The sequence below is a fragment of the Gymnoscopelus microlampas genome, assembly GCF_963454915.1.
Source record: "Gymnoscopelus microlampas genome assembly, chromosome: 17".
NCBI lineage: Eukaryota > Metazoa > Chordata > Actinopteri > Myctophiformes > Myctophidae > Gymnoscopelus > Gymnoscopelus microlampas.
In genome coordinates, this window is record NC_139954.1 from 22,112,559 (window position 1) to 22,131,822 (window position 19,264).

Below are 19,264 nucleotides of genomic sequence, written 5' to 3' on the forward strand. Positions count from 1 at the left end.
ACGGCTCATCTGTGCTGGAGACCTCTTCTGTGTCCCTTGGAGTAAATCTCACACTGTGTCAGCGTGGCCTTGGAGTGTCCGGAAATTGCACAGAGGCATATTGAGCGGTCGGCCAGAGCCAAAACACACAGGAGCACACGCTCTTAACCATGAAGTTACATGTAAGCAGAGTCCATCGCCTTCGCCGCCAAGTGTTGCAAGCTGTGTTTAAATATTTAATCCCCCTAGGTTGACAGCTTGACATACAAAACGAAAGAATGTAACTTTTTGACAGATGGGTAACCCGGTGGCAGCTGAAGGTAATATTAATTTTGGGTATATTTCATACTAGCATGGACAACTCACAACCTGTACAGTCAACGTAATGCTGACACACAGAAACACCTGAAACATACAGGACCTACTTCAGCTGCTGTTTATCCATCTGGGAATAATATCCATGATAAACTTCATCTCCTTTGGGAATAATATCCATGATAAGCTTCATCTCCTTTCTGTCAATCTCAAGTGGTGTTGTGTGTCACTGATGAAACAGTTGCTACGTGGTTGCTACGCTGTCAGATTCAACAATCTGATTGGCTGCCAAACAGTGAAATTTGCTTCTCATTTGCATAAAGTTGAAACAATTTTAACATTTTGATGCTCACCTCGCCTGCTCTACTCCGCCGTCAGGTTTGCTGCCCGATCCCATCAAAAATAAATGGGAATCATAAAAAGAAATCACCTCACTCCGCCTACGTGAATGTGCACCAATGTGTGACCTGTGCTGGCATTGGACACATTATGTGCATACACACACATGCATGCTCATACCCCTGCAGACCCAACCAAAAACCTGCAACAACAATCTGCCCCAATTGATATCCAATTCTGCCGTGTGTGGCTGGTCATTAAAACCACCAACAGTGTCAAGCAGAGAACGAGAATGAGAGAATAAGAGACCTACAGGCCCCCGACCATGGGGAAACTCATTAACTGGAGTAACCGGCAGACTCTGGATCGGATAATTATAGGATTTCGTAGGGCTACAAACTCTGGGAATGCCGTCCGGACAGGGGGAAAGAAAATCAATTGAATAGCAGCTTTATCCGTTGTCTCCAGAGGGCTAATCAAGCTCTTGCAGCTGATCCCTCGCTCTCAACCATTCAAGGTTAAAGAATGGAATTCCCAGTTTATTCCCACACCCTATAGAAAAGAATAGTCAAATTCCCATATGATCCTCAATGCCACACAATACAAACACATTATTAGGAAACAAAACTAAATTGTTTCTTTGTCACCGTTTCTCTCTTTCTCTCTCTCACACTCACTCACACACACACACACACACACACACACACACACACATACACACACGTGTATTCAATATCGGTCCAGACGTTCTCTGCTATTGTTCATTTTCTCAAGAAGTAGGCTACTTGGAAAAGAACCCGCCAGTGAGTGAAAAAACTTCTCTCTGTATGTAATTTGTGCTGTAAGCTCTAAGGCAAGCGCAGTTTCCACGTATGCAGGCGTGCAATTGTGTGTTTAATTAGGGTCACGGGAGTCTGAATGCTCAATCTCTTTCACCTCCAACGTATGAAGACAGATGTCCCAGACCTTTGAACCAGAAAACAATTACTCACCAGCGCCGCGATCTGCCGATTAATCACCAGCACCACCAGCACATTACATGTCATCGTGAACACGCACCTGTCTGATACGTCAACTTCATCCTGTTGACTGTGACTAGCATAACATTAAACCTATTCGAAAACATGTGGTAGACCAAACTTCTACCTATCTACTAAGAGGGAATCCCAGCTGGGGTCAGGGGGGTTATTGTGCTTATGAGCTTCAGGCAGTACTACATGTCAACCAGTAGGCCTACATTTCTCAAAGGAAGAACAGGGGAGACCACTTCCAACTACTGAATGTGCTTTATAATATATTAACAAAATTTAGCATATTCTACCATGTCCTCGATCCGGGCACTTAGGCTCTAATGTAGCCTGACAGCGCATAGCGGGTTCGAGTCCCGTTCCCGATGATCTTTGCTGCATGTCTCCCCCTCCCTGTTTCCTGTCCATCTCTACTGTACACTAATAAAGGCAGAATATGACAAAAATAATAATAATAGTAAATATAGCTGCAAGCAGCAATGAGCGGTTTCGAGAATAATGGCAGACTGGCAGACTGTGACAGAGTGGCAGACTGGCAGACTGGCAGACTTTGACAGAGTGGCAGACTGGCAGACTGGCAGACTGTGACAGAGTGGCAGACTGGCAGACTGGCAGACTGTGACAGACTGTGGCAGACTGGCAGACTGGCAGACAGACAGACTGTGGCAGACTGGCAGACTGGCAGACAGACAGACAGACAGACAGACAGACAGACAGACAGTGACAGAGTGGCAGACTGGCAGACTGTGACAGACTGGCAGACTGGCAGACTGTGACAGAGTGGCAGACAGACAAACAGACAGACTGTGACAGAGTGGCAGAGTGGCAGACTGGCAGACAGACAGACAGTGACAGAGTGGCAGACTGGCAGACTGGCAGACAGACAGACTGTGGCAGACTGGCAGACTGGCAGACAGACAGACAGTGGCAGACTGGCAGACAGACAGACAGACAGACAGACTGTGACAGAGTGGCAGACTGGCAGACAGACAGACAGTGACAGAGTGGCAGACTGGCAGACAGACAGACAGTGACAGAGTGGCAGACTGGCAGACAGACAGACTGTGACAGAGTGACAGAGTGACAGAGTGGCAGACTGGCAGGCAGACAGACAGACAGACAGACAGACAGACAGACAGACAGTGACAGAGTGGCAGACAGACAGACAGTGACAGAGTGGCAGACTGGCAGACAGACAGACAGTGACAGAGTGGGAGGGAGAGAGAGAGAGAGAGAGAGAGAGAGAGAGAGAGAGAGAGAGAGAGAGAGAGACAGTGAGAAAGAGAGGCAGTAAGAGAGAGAGCGAGAGAGAAGAAGTGAACATGCATTAATTAACAAAGTCATGATTTTTGTTCAGTAAATTATATTTGGACCGGTTAAATTGGGGTTTGAGCCAGGGACCTATAGACTTGTGGGTAGACAGTGTAAAGGACTGGCAGACTGGCAGACTGGCAGACAGACAGACTGTGGCAGACTGGCAGACTGGCAGACAGACAGACAGACAGACAGACAGACAGACAGACAGTGACAGAGTGGCAGACTGGCAGACTGTGACAGACTGGCAGACTGGCAGACTGTGACAGAGTGGCAGACAGACAAACAGACAGACTGTGACAGAGTGGCAGAGTGGCAGACTGGCAGACAGACAGACAGTGACAGAGTGGCAGACTGGCAGACTGGCAGACAGACAGACTGTGGCAGACTGGCAGACTGGCAGACAGACAGACAGTGGCAGACTGGCAGACAGACAGACAGACAGACAGACTGTGACAGAGTGGCAGACTGGCAGACAGACAGACAGTGACAGAGTGGCAGACTGGCAGACAGACAGACAGTGACAGAGTGGCAGACTGGCAGACAGACAGACTGTGACAGAGTGACAGAGTGACAGAGTGGCAGACTGGCAGGCAGACAGACAGACAGACAGACAGACAGACAGACAGACAGACAGTGACAGAGTGGCAGACAGACAGACAGTGACAGAGTGGCAGACTGGCAGACAGACAGACAGTGACAGAGTGGGAGGGAGAGAGAGAGAGAGAGAGAGAGAGAGAGAGAGAGAGAGAGAGAGAGAGAGAGAGAGAGAGAGAGAGAGAGACAGTGAGAAAGAGAGGCAGTAAGAGAGAGAGCGAGAGAGAAGAAGTGAACATGCATTAATTAACAAAGTCATGATTTTTGTTCAGTAAATTATATTTGGACCGGTTAAATTGGGGTTTGAGCCAGGGACCTATAGACTTGTGGGTAGACAGTGTAAAGGATAAGGATAATTCCAGGTCCGTTCATGAAAGTCCTTGCGGTCTTGTTTCCAATGAGGGCCTGTGAGCAATTAGGGGTTAAGAGTCTTGCTCAGGGACACATTTCATTTCATCGACACATTTGCTGGCCTGGCCTGGATTCGTACCTGGGGCAACCAGGGCCTCTGGCTCCCTAGGTGGGCTCACTAACCACTCAGCTATGGCCACAGTACAGACTGAGCCATTGGATAGACAGAATTGGATTTCATATGTGGTAAGTTATCATACAGCATGGGTTGCTTATTATATACATACAAGCTCATAACGCGTCACATTGTAGATCGGCTGTATGTGGTTACTGTAGGTGTTGTATTAATAATTATTACATCTGCAAAGTAACAAGTAACTAAAGCTGTCATCTGCTGTAATTGGAGTAGAGTAGAGTAGTAAAGTAAAAGTACCTAAAAATTGTACTGTGCATGTGGCAGGTGTGATTGGTGATGAGTGAGAGCAGGTGAGAGGGGTGGATCCAATCCATGGGAATAGGGGGAATTCCAAATGATGATCACCTCAACGCATTGTTGGGGACAGGGATCGAACCAGCGACCTATGGATTCACAGGCTGCCTCTCTTCTCATTGAGCTAAAGATATGGCCTCCCTGACGGTGTCTGTTGATATCTATAGGTTTTTCCGTCCTATAGGTTCTTCCGGTGTGAGATTGTAGATCAGCTATTTTCACAAGAAAGTATGTCATACATAAAAAACAACTACTCTCAAAAGCAATTCATGGTATTGTTTAAAAAGTGCACATGTCTGAATTAACAGGGTCATGTTTTGTACAATGCAATTTAAATGTAAACAGTGACGAGTGGGGTTTGAACCGTGGACCTTTGGCACATGAGACTAACACTGTATTGATCAAGCTATTCAATCCACAGCCTTGGTCAGTGAGAAGGGAGAATCCAACAAAACAAAACAAAACAAAAGAGGGAATGAAGTACATCATACATTGAAAACAACTACTCTCAATAAGCGTTTCATTTAACAATTGCATGTTTATTCATTGATACAGTCATGTTGTGTGCAATGCAATTGAGTTGAGGTCTGCATGAGGTGAGATTTGAACCGGCGACCCTCTGGTATCAAGGCAGATGATTAAGCCATTGGGCCAACAGACCCGAATTGATGAAAAGGGAGTTCACACACATGACACACTTTCACGCAAATTGCTCAGAAATAGTGGATTTAAATGTTTTTCAAACTGCTCAAAATTGCAGACAATCTAAGGGCGGAGTTTACTGGTTAACAATTGCACATGTATTCATTGATACAGTCATGTTGTGTGCAATGCAATAATAATGAATTCTACATGACGTGGGATTCGAACCAGGAACCCTGTGGTTTCAAGGCAGATGATTAAGCCATTGGGCCAACAGACCTGTACTAGTGAAAAGGGAGTTTACACACATGACACACTTTCACGCAAATTGCTCCGAAATCCTTGGTTTAAATGTTTTTCAAACTGCTCAATATATTTCGGAATGGAAACTAGTGGAAAATAGTCGATCTACAAGCTCACAACGCGTTGCTATCTAAAAAGGTGTGAGATTGTAGATCGGCTATTTTCACAAGAAAGTATGTCATACATAAAAAACAACTACTCTCAAAAGCATTTCGTGTTATTGTCTAAACATTGCACATGTCTGAATTAACAGGGTCATGTTTTGTACAATGCAATTTAAATGTGAACTGTAATAAGTGGGATTCGAACCAGGGACCTCTGGCACATGAGACTCACACTCTACTGGTGGAGATATCCAATACACAGCCTTAGACAGTGAAAAGGGAGAATCCAACAAAACAAAACAAAAGCGTGAATGAAGTACGTCATACATTGAAAATAACTACTTTCAAGTATTCATTTCTCGTCATCTTTAACAATTGCACATGTATTCATTGATATAGTCATGTTGTGTGCAATGCAATTATAATTAAGTCTACCTGAGGTGGGATTCGAACCGGCTACCCTATGGTTTCAAGGCAGATGATTAAGCGATCAAGCTATTGAACCAACACACCTTAACCTGTGAAAAAGGGCCTCAAACATGTATTTGACACAGTTTCATGCAAATTGCTCAGAAATCCTGGATTTAAATGTTTTTCAAACTGCTCAAAATTGCAGACAATCTAAGGGCAGAGCTTACTGGTCAAAGTGATACATGTGTTCCTCATGAGTCAAGGCACATGTGTAAGCAGGTTTAACGGCTGTCGGCCAAACGAGGCATGACTTTTGCCTGTTTAAAGTTTGCATTTTCAAAAAATTGCTATAGCGCCCCCCTTTGACCAATTGGAGTAAGATTGGTTTCAGTGATACTTGGAAGGACCCTCTACAATATTGCAAAGTGTCAAACAAATGTGAGTCTGCATGTATGTGTTAGGGGCAGATGAATAATTTAAAAAAAGCTGCAATTTTCATTGGCTTATAAAAGCTTAACGTTTTCACTTATGGAAAATCCGCTTGGTTACGTCTGTCGGCATTGGTCCAAAGTTCATGTGTATACAGTTTCGTACAGATTGCTCATAAATCCCAGGAGGAGTAGGCTTTTTACTGCTTTTTACTGCTTTTCATAGAATTCGAAATGGTGGGAGATCTAAAGGTCAGAGGTCAAAAGTCAAACAGTGAAAGTTGTTAGGCATGAGGAGACGCATGTGTGTATCGAAGTTTCATGGCTGTAGGTCGAACAGGGCATGAGCTGTACCTGTTCAAAGTTGGCATTTTCAATTGAGTGCTACAGCGCCACCCTTTGGCCAATGGTTGTGAGTTTCGGGTTTTCGCCGTTTGGCATAGCCCTCTACCATATTGCCGAATTTCATAAGAAGTGACCAGGCGGTTAGGCCAGAACTGGCAAAAACGGCGGAAGAATAATAATAATAAATATAGCTGCAAGCAGCAATTAGCGGTTTCGAGAATAATGGCAGACTGGCAGACTGTGACAAGAGTGGCAGACTGGCAGACTGGCAGACTTTGACAGAGTGGCAGACTGGCAGACTGGCAGACTGGCAGACTTTGACAGAGTGGCAGACTGGCAGACTGTGACAGAGTGGCAGACTGGCAGACTGGCAGACTGTGACAGACTGTGGCAGACTGGCAGACAGACAGACTGTGGCAGACTGGCAGACTGGCAGACTGGCAGACAGACAGACAGACAGACAGACAGACAGTGACAGAGTGGCAGACTGTGACAGAGAGAGAGAGAGAGAGAGAGAGAGAGAGAGAGAGAGAGAGAGAGAGAGAGAGAGAGAGAGAGAGAGAGAGAGAGAGAGAGAGAGAGAGAGAGAGAGAGAGAGAGAGAGAGAGAGAGAGAGAGAGAGAGAGAGAGAGAGAGAGAGAGAGAGCAAAGTGCACATGTCTGAATTAACAGGGTCATGTTTTGCATAATGCAATTTAAATGTAAACTGTGACAAGTGGGGTTTGAGCCGTGGACCTTTGGCACATGAGACTAACACTGTATTGATCAAGCTATTCAATCCACAGCCTTGGTCAGTGAGAAGGGAGAATCCAACAAAACAAAACAAAACAAAAGAGGGAATGAAGTACATCATACATTGAAAACAAGTACTCTCAATAAGCGTTCCATTTAACAATTGCATGTTTATTCATTGATACAGTCATGTTGTGTGTAATGCAATTGAGTTGAGGTCTGCATGAGGTGAGATTTGAACCGGCGACGCTCTGGTATCAAGGCAGATGATTAAGCCATTGGGCCAACAGACCCGAACTGATGAAAAGGGAGTTCACACACATGACACACTTTCACGCAAATTGCTCAGAAATACTGGATTTAAATGTTTTTCAAACTGCTCAAAATTGCAGACAATCTAAGGGCGGAGTTTACTGGTTAACAATTGCACATGCATTCATTGATACAGTCATGTTGTGTGCAATGCAATTATAATGAATTCTACATGACGTGGGATTCGAACCAGGAACCCTGTGGTTTCAAGGCAGATGATTAAGCCATTGGGCCAACAGACCTGTACTAGTGAAAAGGGATTTCACACACATGACACACTTTCACGCAAATTGCTCAGAAATCCTTGGTTTAAATGTTTTTCAAACTGCTCAATATATTTCGGAATGGAAACTAGTGGAAAATAGTCGATCTACAAGCTCACAACGCGTTGCTATCTAAAAAGGTGTGAGATTGTAGATCGGCTATTTTCACAAGAAAGTATGTCATACATAAAAAAAAACTACTCTCAAAAGCATTTCGTGTTATTGTCTAAACATTGCACTTGTCTGAATTAACAGGGTCATGTTTTGTACAATGCAATTTAAATGTGAACTGTAATAAGTGGGATTCGAACCAGGGACCTTCGGCACATGAGACTCACACTCTACTGGTGGAGCTATCCAATACACAGCCTTAGACAGTGAAAAGGGAGAATCCAACAAAACAAAACAAAAGCGCGAATGAAGTACGTCATACATTGAAAAGAACTACTTTCAAGTATGCATTTCTCGTCATCTTTAACAATTGCACATGTATTCATTGGTATAGTCATGTTGTGTGCAATGCAATTATAATTAAGTCTACCTGAGGTGGGATTCGAACCGGCTACCCTATGGTTTCAAGGCAGATGATTAAGCGATCAAGCTATTGAACCAACACACCTGAACCTGTGAAAAAGGGCCTCAAACATGTATTTGACACAGTTTCATGCAAATTGCTCAGAAATCCTGGATTTAAATGTTTTTCAAACTGCTCAAAATTGCAGACAATCTAAGGGCAGAGCTTACTGGTCAAAGTGATACATGTGTTCCTCATGAGTCAAGGCACATGTGTAAGCAGGTTTAACGGCTGTCGGCCAAACGAGGCATGACTTTTGCCTGTTTAAAGTTTGCATTTTCAAAAAATTGCTATAGCGCCCCCCTTTGACCAATTGGAGTAAGATTGGTTTCAGTGATACTTGGAAGGACCCTCTACAATATTGCAAAGTGTCAAACAAATGTGAGTCTGCATGTATGTGTTAGGGGCAGATGAATAATTTAAAAAAAGCTGCAATTTTCATTGGCTTATAAAAGCTTAACGTTTTCACTTATGGAAAATCCGCTAAGTTACGTTTGTCGGCATTGGTCCAAAGTTCATGTGTATACAGTTTCGTACAGATTGCTCATAAATCCCAGGAGAAGTGATTTTTTTACTGCTTTTTACTGCTTTTCATAGAATTCGAAATGGTGGGAGATCTAAAGGTCAGAGGTCAAAAGTCAAACAGCGAAAGTTGTTAGGCATGAGGAGACGCATGTGTGTATCGAAGTTTCATGGCTGTAGGTCGAACAGGGCATGAGCTGTACCTGTTCAAAGTTGGCATGTTCAATTGAGTGCTACAGCGCCACCCTTTGGCCAATGGTTGTGAGTTTCGGGTTTTCGCCGTTTGGCATAGCCCTCTACCATATTGCCGAATTTCATAAGAAGTGACCAGGCGGTTAGGCCAGAACTGGCAAAAACGGCGGAAGAATAATAATAATAATAGTGAAAGTGTAGAGATGTAATAGGGTTCGAAGCCTTACAGGCTCTCGAAACCTAATAATAATAGTGAAAGTGTAGAGATGTAATAGCTTTCGAAGCCTGATGGCTCTCGAAACCTAATAATAATAATAACATACTCTACCATACAGATTGGTTCAAATGTTTAATTCATTCAATATATACATATAACATTTTCATACGTTCAACCTCTTAGAATAGACGCAAATTATTATATATATATAATTTGCGCCTATTCTAAGAGGTTGAACGTATGAAAATGTTACTCCATGTGGTACAATATAGTTATGTTTGCCACCACCATGTATACTGGTGTGTGTGTGTGTGTGTGTGTGTGTGTGTGTGTGTGTGTGTGTGTGTGTGTGTGTGTGTGTGTGTGTGTGTGTGTGTGTGTGCCCCTGCGCATGCGTGTGTGTGTGTGTGTGTGTGTGTGTGTGTGTGTGTGTGTGTGTGTGTGACAAAGTGCTCATGCTTCAGATTAAACGTTTAACAAGAGGGTGTCCGAATCCCCTCCTGCTTCCATTTATAATCTTCAGGCAGACAGAGAGGAGTCTTCCAAAGGGCCATTAAGTGGCCAAACTACCCAGTGACACTCCGTCACCTTTGACCCAACAGAGAGGTAGCAGTATCGGCTTTACTGCTATCAATATCTGACCGCAGGACCCAGAAGACCCACTTGATTGATCTGATCTTCTGTTCTGTTCTGTTTGAAATCTATACTGGGATCCTCTAGAGAACCACACAACTACTCACACTTGTGCATCAGCGCACAGGAACGTATGCGAGGACACACACACACACACACACACACACACACACACACACACGCGCGCGCGCGCGCATAAGTACATGGTACCTGCATACAATTGGAACTGCAATTTAAGGACCCCATCGAAAACGAGATGATACATCTCAAGGGGTTTATCCTTTCAATAAAGTTACATTATTTATATTATAGCGTGCATGTGCAAGTGCGCATGAAAACCTGCACAAGCTCACCACTTAATACAACTCTGATTGCACACATACTGTGTACTGTACATGAACACACGCGCTGTCAATCAATGCAGTGGTGCAATCAATAACTGAACAAAGAGACAGAAATTATTGTCCATCACAGTAGTTTCTCCCTGTGTTACGTACACGCCTCCTCTCCATGTAATAGGAAGAAAGAAAGCTCGGCAAAGCAATTAAATGACCCAAGTAGTCATATCACTTAGACAGATAATGAGAATGTGACTCATTTACTAACTGCTAAATTGCTGAATCAATGATACTCAATTGATCTCTTTTAAGGAGCCTTAAGAGCCCTTCTATAAGGACAATTTCACAGACATGGATTAAACCAAGTCCCGTGCAATTTGTCATTCTACTTTATTTCACTGTAGGGCTCTGGCAATTAGATTTTTCTTTTTGGTTGAAACATTAAACTCAATGTGTATAAAACCATCCTATATTATATTTTCTTAAGCATCATAAACACTGTTACAGTATCCTACATTGTATCGCAAAAGCATAGAGGATAACTTTATTATTTCGGACACGTACTGTAGCTTAACTTACTCTGGAGTATAGCTGGACTACAGAGAGAGGTCAGGAATACCATCTCCTCTCTGGTACAATACATCATCTAGTTGGTAATTGTACAGTATCTATTCATTATGCTGTTCAACCTCTGTAAGGTCTTCCCGTGGGAAGTTCACCTGCCTGGAGTTCGGTTTGTGTGCAGGCTTCAGTTTGGTGGTACTACACATTTGTTTAAACTTGTCTGTATTCAGCATCAATGGCCATCTTCCCAAGGCAGTTACTGTAGCTAAGGCACATTATTCATAGCTCAGTTGCCCTTTTTGACCTTTCAATGTGTCGGTTTTTCTTTCTTTGTTATAAAAGCTTTAGCAAAAAGGTCAGTCTTTAAAACCTCACACATGTCTGCTCGTGTCTGCTCGACACGCACCAACATACACAGAGGCACACACACACACACACACACACACACACACACACAGGCTGACGCTAATCTACACACACACACACACACACACACACACACACACACACACACACACACACACACCTTCCTGCATGCATGGAATTAATTCTTGAATACTGCTGGCCTTGCAGATAATTTCTGCAGAGGAAAATTGAAATGCAGGCCCTGCTCTTGCATTAATACAAATATTAGGTGATGAGGTGGCCTGCCTACTGGCAACTAGACATTACTACCCTGGTATACTGAGATACATAATAACAGAATGCTGTGTAAACCTCTGCTCATATTATTTGAACACTATCAACACGTCTGTAAATCTATTCATGTCATGAACTAAGTTTCTGCTTTCAATCTTCTCTCTCGTACATTTTCCCTTTTGACCTTTGCATTTTCTCACAACTGATACTCAATTTGCTAATTAGAATCAAAAGGATTTTCACATTAACCCTCGATGACCCAAATACTGAACGATTGCTTCTTTCAGTAGCAAGCTGTCATTCTCTCTATATGGAGAATTATAACTGTCTGTGTGATATCGTTGGTGCCGGGCAGAAACCTTGTAGCTCCATATTTTATTTTATTGTTTTGTAAATTAATGCCCCACTTCATCATACAAGAGTGTCGCACAAAAGTAGTGAAAATAGTCGATCTACAAGCTCTCAACGAGTCACGATGCAACGCTTTGTGAACTTGTCTATCGGCTATTTTCACCATCTAAAATAAAAAAGATAATAATTATAAAAAAGGAACAGTTTTGGACGTACAAGGTTTCCACCTGACAGCGACAATATACTGTGCCTTTGTGATCATGCCTATCTCAGAAACAACACACACACACACACACAGTACAGGCGCACACCAAAATACACACGCGCACACCAAAATACACGCACGCACGCACGCACGCACGCACGCACGCACGCACGCACGCACGCACGCACGCACGCACGCACGCATCTCTAGAAAGCTCATCAGAGTACTGCCCACTGAAAATGACTCATGCAGTGACTGGGATGTTGCATGGCCCACGAGGTTAACTGCACCTTGAGCAGTTTCGTGACGGACAAAGATTAAACAAAACCAACGTTAGGATTTAGAGACATGGGTACACACACACACACACACACACACACACACACACACACACACACACACACACGCACACGCACACGCACACACGCACACACGCACACACGCACCCATTGAAAAGCTGTTACATACCTGAGCCTCTCTTGGAAACTACCTTCACACTCTGGGATAGCGTGGTGTAGAGCAGGATCAACAGAGGACTGGGCGGTCTCATCTTCCCCTGTCCTCACAGCCTGGAGGTGATAAGGAAAGGAGGGAATGATGTGAAGAGAGAGAGAGAGAGAGAGAGAGAGAGAGAGAGAGAGAGAGAAAGAGAGCGCTATCAGTCACTGTTTGAAGAGAATAAAGTAACCCCTTGTCTCTGCTGACAAGAGAGAGTCAGTGCAGAAGATATTGTACACCCAAACATGCATGCACACACACATGTCAAAACACCATTTTCCATATCCCCCCGGGGGTCTTTGTTTTAATGATTTTACTCTCATGAATGCAATTGAGACAGGTTATCATAGCAGGGATATATTTCATGGGATACCATCCGCTTAGACGCTGACGAATCAATAAAAGACATAATTACATGTGTAACACAATTTTTAATCGCCGGCTTCATTAAAAATGGAAGAGACCTTGCGGTTGAGGGGGATTTCAAATGATCGCCTTGTGACTTACGAAGACACGGCAAATCCCCCAATACACTTTCCAGGGGGCTCGTACATCAGAATAATTGATTAAGGTGGTTCATTCTCGACCGCTCGTCTTCTTGGGTATAAAACGACTCACTCAACATGTCGTTGGTGTCAGTTGAAAACCTTGTATGTCAAAAACTTTTCTTCAATGCATTTGTTTCGCAACTGCATTCTTCAATGGATCCAATGTAGTTATTATTTGATAACAAGCTCTCGTTAATATTTTTTATAGGTTAAATATTTATAAAACCTACAGACAGACTTCACAACTTTAAACCTGGTGTCCCTATTTTGGGCAAATACACTTACAAAAACAAACATTTAAAATGTTACAACGTGTCGCGAAGCAAAGCATTATGAACTTCGAGATGGACTATTTTCACTACTTTTCCGTGTCATCGTACAATAAAGTACTGTATAGAATAAGGCATTCATTTATGAAAAAAGCAACAAATATGAAATATGAAGATGGAGATACAAGGTTTCTGCCCGATGCAGTAATTACCCTTTAACGTTCAGTCCCTGAAATGTAGAGATTTGATGTAAAATGAAAAATGTGCTCATCAAGGAACAGTTTACAGCATAGATGATGGTCAAAGCCTACAAAACATGCCATCTATCCATTCCAACAGTCATTGACTCCCAGCAGAGGATTTAAAAAGCAGAGTTTGGGTTAGAAACCATTAGGGCTGCACAATGTATTGTTTTTGTATCATGATTGCAATATTAATTTTCACAATAAATGCATCGCAGAGAGCTGTGATTTCAGAAAGAGCAACCTCTGCCCCAAATGTTTCACATCGGCCTGCTATAGCGCCACCAGGAGGCCATTTTTTTATATTATTATATATTAAATTGGTACACGTATCTACAGTATAGTATATACAGTAGTCATGTGATCAAGATGGATATGTCCGATTTGACTGAATCCACTGAATCCATTGCAAGCATTTGTTTTGCACCAAAACCACTCCTTGGGCTAAAAACGGCCACAGCCATCCTTAGTATACTTTTTGTGTAAAAAGCCCATTGAGATTGGCCCGTTTTTAGCCCAAGGAGTGGTTTTGGTGCAAAACAAATGCTTGCAATGGATTCTGAATCATAAAAACACCCTAGTTTGACCCCTCACATGCTACTGTACTTAAAACAGATTTTTTTTCCCTCCCACATAAGGTTATGGTGGGTACCCCAACTTTCAGCAGCTGTCAAAAATTCTCCTAGGGAAACTGCATTTCAGTCTTTGTGAGATGTGTTACTAGTCACTTTTACAAACACATTGGTGAAGATTTTTTTTGGTAAGGAATTCATTCCAAGATTGGAAATCTTTCTGCTAATATCCCTGACTATATAACATCAGGCCAATTCGACTTTTACCTACAGTATATTGGACCGATTGGTGTGAAACTTTGCACACACACTCCCTAGAGATACCGTAAGTAGTAAAATCTCTGCCCTGCATTTTTCACAACTGCCTTTACAGCGCCACCAGGAGGCCGATTAAAAAAAATATATATATTATATTACTCCAACAGATTGTATCCAAACATCACGCAAATCGGTACACATTATCTCTAGTCATGTGATCAACACAGATCTGTCCGATTTTTCCTATTCCATCCTGATTGGCTAAGATTGACATCTAAAGTTGGTTAGCTTTGAACAAAATGCCTCAAATCATGAACGCAGTGTCTGATTGCCGTGAAAGGCAGAGGAAGTAATGCCACCCTTTTCACATTGGCCTATTATAACGCCACAAGGAGGCAGATTTTTGTAATAGAAAAAATATATAATACTGCTACACATTTTGTCAAAACATCACGCAAATCGGTACGCATTATGTCTAAAGTAATGTGATCAAGACGAACCAGATTTTTCATATTTCATCCTGATTGGCAATAACGTCAACTACATTAATCCCTCAACTTCTACAGATTCCACTCACCTCTATAATGACTGAATACCGTACATTGCTGGCCCACAATAACCAACCTGACCTGGCGGAGACCCGTGCTACAAGGAGCACTTTTTCTAGTTAGAATACTGTTTTTTAGTCGCCTGTGTCTGTGATGCCTTTGTAATTTTCTTTAATATGTCTGATGCCCTGTTAAATGTGTGACGCAATTTTTGTTTTGTGTGTGTGCATATGTATGTCCATCATCATGTAATAAGATTACATAATGGATGAAAATGGAAATAAAAGTCAAGTGCAAAAGAATAATAATAATTTGGACTGCACTACTTTGTGATATTTGCCACTGTATAACATGCAAATACAGTGACATGAGGTACGGGGGCAGCGCCTCTGGGAGCAGCAACACGTAGACCTGGGCCGGGACGCAAACCAGAGATGCATCTGTTTCCCAGGCAGCCTCTACCCGCTCAGCTACGGCCGCCCCTGTATATGTGCAACCACAGAGTGGGACGTGACAGAAGTGACTTAGTTTCAGCACTTTCAGAGACACATTGAAATTGTACACCAAATTCTTTGTTTTATCAGACATCTCACCATCGTCATTACAATTTCCAGCAAGTTTATAACATTGTATAGAGGTGGCGGTCAACATCCACTGCTCCATCAAAGTTGCCAGTTAGTGTGGAGATGCAAGATGAAGAGAAGCGGAGACATCCAAGAGCATATAAATTATATCCACACAATGATGGGAAGTGAAGAGAGAGATCAGGGTGGGGTCAGATCCACATCGCTGCTCAATCTAACTATTTGAGAAAGAGGAATACAGAACAAATTAAGCCAATGAACCAGAAAGGAGAAGATGGAACCCTGGCCTTTAGAGACTGAGGCCGACATGGCACAGAGAGCCTCAGCCAGGAAGGACCTCTGGAGCCTGTGGCGAGTCACGTGCGCCACAGATTAGCATAGCTAATGAAAGGAGCCTCTCTCCGTGTGTGTGTTTACATGACACTCGTGAGGCCCGCTGTGAAAAGAAGCCTTTCTCTCCCCCTCAAGGCCATTCTTCTAGGAAACGCCGCTCAGCCGAAAAACACCTCTCTGCCAATAACGTTCTGGCAAATGCCACAGCTGAAGGATTGGCGGCTCTTTGTTTGACTAAAAGGCCTTTAAAAAAACGCTTGCCGATAAGCTCGTCAGTCCTGCAGAAAATGTGTGTTTTTGGCCGTGGTTGTAAAACCTGCTGTGAGTTTATGGCTGCTGTGCACGCACACAAATCATCAACGAGAGAAATAGTCCCAAAGAGGTTGGAACCCTTTAGAGGTCAGTGTAGATACTTGGAGTCGTTTTTCATTATGACTTATTCTCCTTTCTACACATATACTGTACACACAAACATTGTATCTTGTATCTTTTCGGGCAATATTGTCCAGTATTTGTGAACATGGAGTAAGAGCCAGAGAGCATATTATGGAATAATTGTGTATATGATTATAATAAAAAAGAGACCGATTTGCGTAAAAATTCAAAGTGACACATTGCCGCCTCTTCCGTTATAGGACTGGCTGGCAGTTTGACTTGCAGAGCATGTCCTGATGAAGGATAATGGGAGCATTTGCTCGCTGATTGGCTGGCTGTTGACTGGCTTTGCTGGTTAGCTGCCCGTGGGTCTGAGAAGTTCTCTGTCACAGTGTGATCCAAGAGGACAAAGTCAGCCATGCTCATGTGTGTCTCAGGCTCGTCACGCCTTCCCAAGCTCAGTGGGACCCGACTCCTGCCAGCCATGACATCACCAGCCTCCTGTCCCCTCACACAGAGGGCCATTGTACACCCCCCAAAGCATACCTCATCTTCCCTCACTTCTCCTTGCTCTCCTTTCCCCCAGTCCCTTTCCTTACAGAGGTTGTAGCTGCCACACAAACAAACTCTGAAAAAGCAGCTGCCAAAACAAGAGAGCCACGGAGGTCAGACTAGTTCCCCCTATGTGTCCACCCTTCCCAGCACCGAGAGCTTGTTGATGGACAGGCTGACTGTGAAAGCACAGTTACTGTAATATACAAGGCTGTGAAAACACAAGTTGCTAAATTCACTAGTTGCTAAATTCCCAGACTCCATGTTTCCCACATAAAACGTACGGTCAGTAGTTGAGCTAAGCTGTATTCTTTTTTCTTAAACTCTGAAATCATTTGATCATCATTTTGTCGAGCTCATCGAGCGAACACACTCTGTGCTTAAATAATAAACCAGTCACATTTTAATTCAGTCCCCCCTCCCCCAATACCACTACCCACACATCTTCCTGCAGGGCCAAACGGCTCGACTCCTTTATTCTGAAGATTGGGTCTCATTTCACGACAACCAACCAGGCTCTTTAGTTTCCGGGGCGACATGGGAGGAACAGGTAATTAGTGTGATGCTGTTGAAGCAACAGTCTAATGAACCCATCACCCCCACACCTTCATCACCACTTCACATGCCACTAAATGCTACAACCTGAATCCCCGTCACAAACGTGACATGCCCATATATGGAGACTATTCTGGTGCACGGACAGTTATATAAACCTTGAATGGTGTCACTGTTGATGTCACCCTCTGACACGGCTCTGTGATGTCACAAGCTCATGGAGGTCCACTAAGAGCCTTGTATTAGAGCGTTGAGTCACCTCGGGGCAGAAAACAGCACCGGTCACGCCGTTCATGTAAACTCGAAATAGTGACAAGCGCTCATAGACACTGAACCGCAACAAGCATGGCTGCTGACATGAGATTACCAGTTATTCGGAAACAGGTTTCACTGTCTAAAACCTCTCTAGATCGAAAGGATCTGGTTGTCCCCGGTGATGTGATCACTTCAGACTCGGGTTTTATGAGGGGTCATGGTACTTACATGGATGATGAGAATCTGACAGCGTCTGTTGCTGGAGAGGTGCAAAGAGTAGACAAACTGATCTGTGTCAGACCTCTTAAGACAAGATACTATGGAGAAGTTGGAGATGTGGTGGTTGGTCGAATCACTGAAGTGCAGCAGAAACGTTGGAAGGTGGAGATCAACTCCCGACTGGACTCGGTTCTCCTGCTATCTTCAGTTAATCTGCCTGGAGGAGAACTGAGGAGAAGATCAGCAGAAGATGAACTAACCATGAGGGACTACCTCCAGGAAGGAGATCTCATAAGTGCAGAGGTACAGTCCGCCTTTTCAGATGGAGCCCTATTGCTTCACACCCGCAGTTTAAAGTATGGAAAGCTAGGTCAAGGAGTGTTGGTGCAGATCTCTCCTTCCCTGATCAAGAGGCAAAAAACCCATTTCCACGACCTTCCTTGTGGAGCATCCATCATTCTGGGAAACAATGGCTTTGTGTGGCTGTACCCAACCACATCACACCAGGACGAGGAGGTATCTCTGTCAGATCGAGAAGTGATCTCACGGTTGAGGAACTGCTTACTAGCCTTGTCTGCACACAAAATCCAACTATATGACACCAGTGTTTCCTACTGCTATGAGTCTTCTCTTCATCACCAGGTTAAAGACATTTTAAAACCAGAGGTGATGGAGGAGATTGTGATGATGACACAACAGAAGCTGATAGAACAGGAGAGATAGGGACAGTGAAATTAAACCCCATCCTACCTGTCTTAATACCAATATGACATGGAAGTATAACTGGATGAGGGGACTACAGGTTAACTGTGGCCAAATCAGCAGTAGGTACTGACTGGGAGCTTCACACACAACGGCAGAGAACGATATATCCATGCTTCAGTGGTCGATGAAGCTCACACGCACACACAAGTACACACAATACTGTACATGCACACGCACTATCTCGCAAACATACATATACACATACAAATGCCATTTGCCTGCTGCTTTGCACCAGAAAATGAGAGGCACAGGCAGCACTGCACTGCCTGCATACGCCCTGAAGGGAAGGCAGAGGAATCTATTGTCTGTTGCCATTGTTACAGGAGTGTACTGTATCTCCCTGGATAACCGTTTCCCTCCCTTCCAACCCTAATGTTTCCAAAATTCAATTATCACCTCACACTATTTGTCCTAGGAAGCTCTCTCTATGTGTGTGCTCAGCTAGTGTGTGTGTGTGTGTGTGTGTGTGTGTGTGTGTGTGTGTGTGTGTGTGTGTGTGTGTG

The 19,264-nt window shown here is 43.6% G+C and overlaps 2 protein-coding genes across 2 annotated transcripts in view; one reads left to right on the forward strand and one right to left on the reverse strand.

Moving 5' to 3' along the window:
* il1rapl1a (interleukin 1 receptor accessory protein-like 1a) overlaps window positions 1-12,738 on the reverse strand; it is a gene marked incomplete at both ends in the record, with an annotated part of 186,258 nt that extends 173,520 nt beyond the window's left edge. Inside the window, one exon of the mRNA XM_084083633.1 lies at window positions 12,657-12,738. Coding sequence (XP_083939759.1) covers window positions 12,657-12,738 — 82 coding nt within the window. The remainder of the gene's footprint in view (window positions 1-12,656) is intronic.
* Window positions 12,739-17,867: 5,129 nt separating this feature from the next.
* LOC311064356 (exosome complex component RRP4-like) lies at window positions 17,868-18,719 on the forward strand (the record flags this gene model as incomplete). The annotated part of the gene is made up of 1 exon (XM_084084188.1): window positions 17,868-18,719. One exon carries the CDS (start codon window positions 17,868-17,870, stop codon window positions 18,717-18,719), a length of 852 nt encoding a protein of 283 aa, XP_083940314.1.
* Window positions 18,720-19,264: the final 545 nt, after the last annotated feature.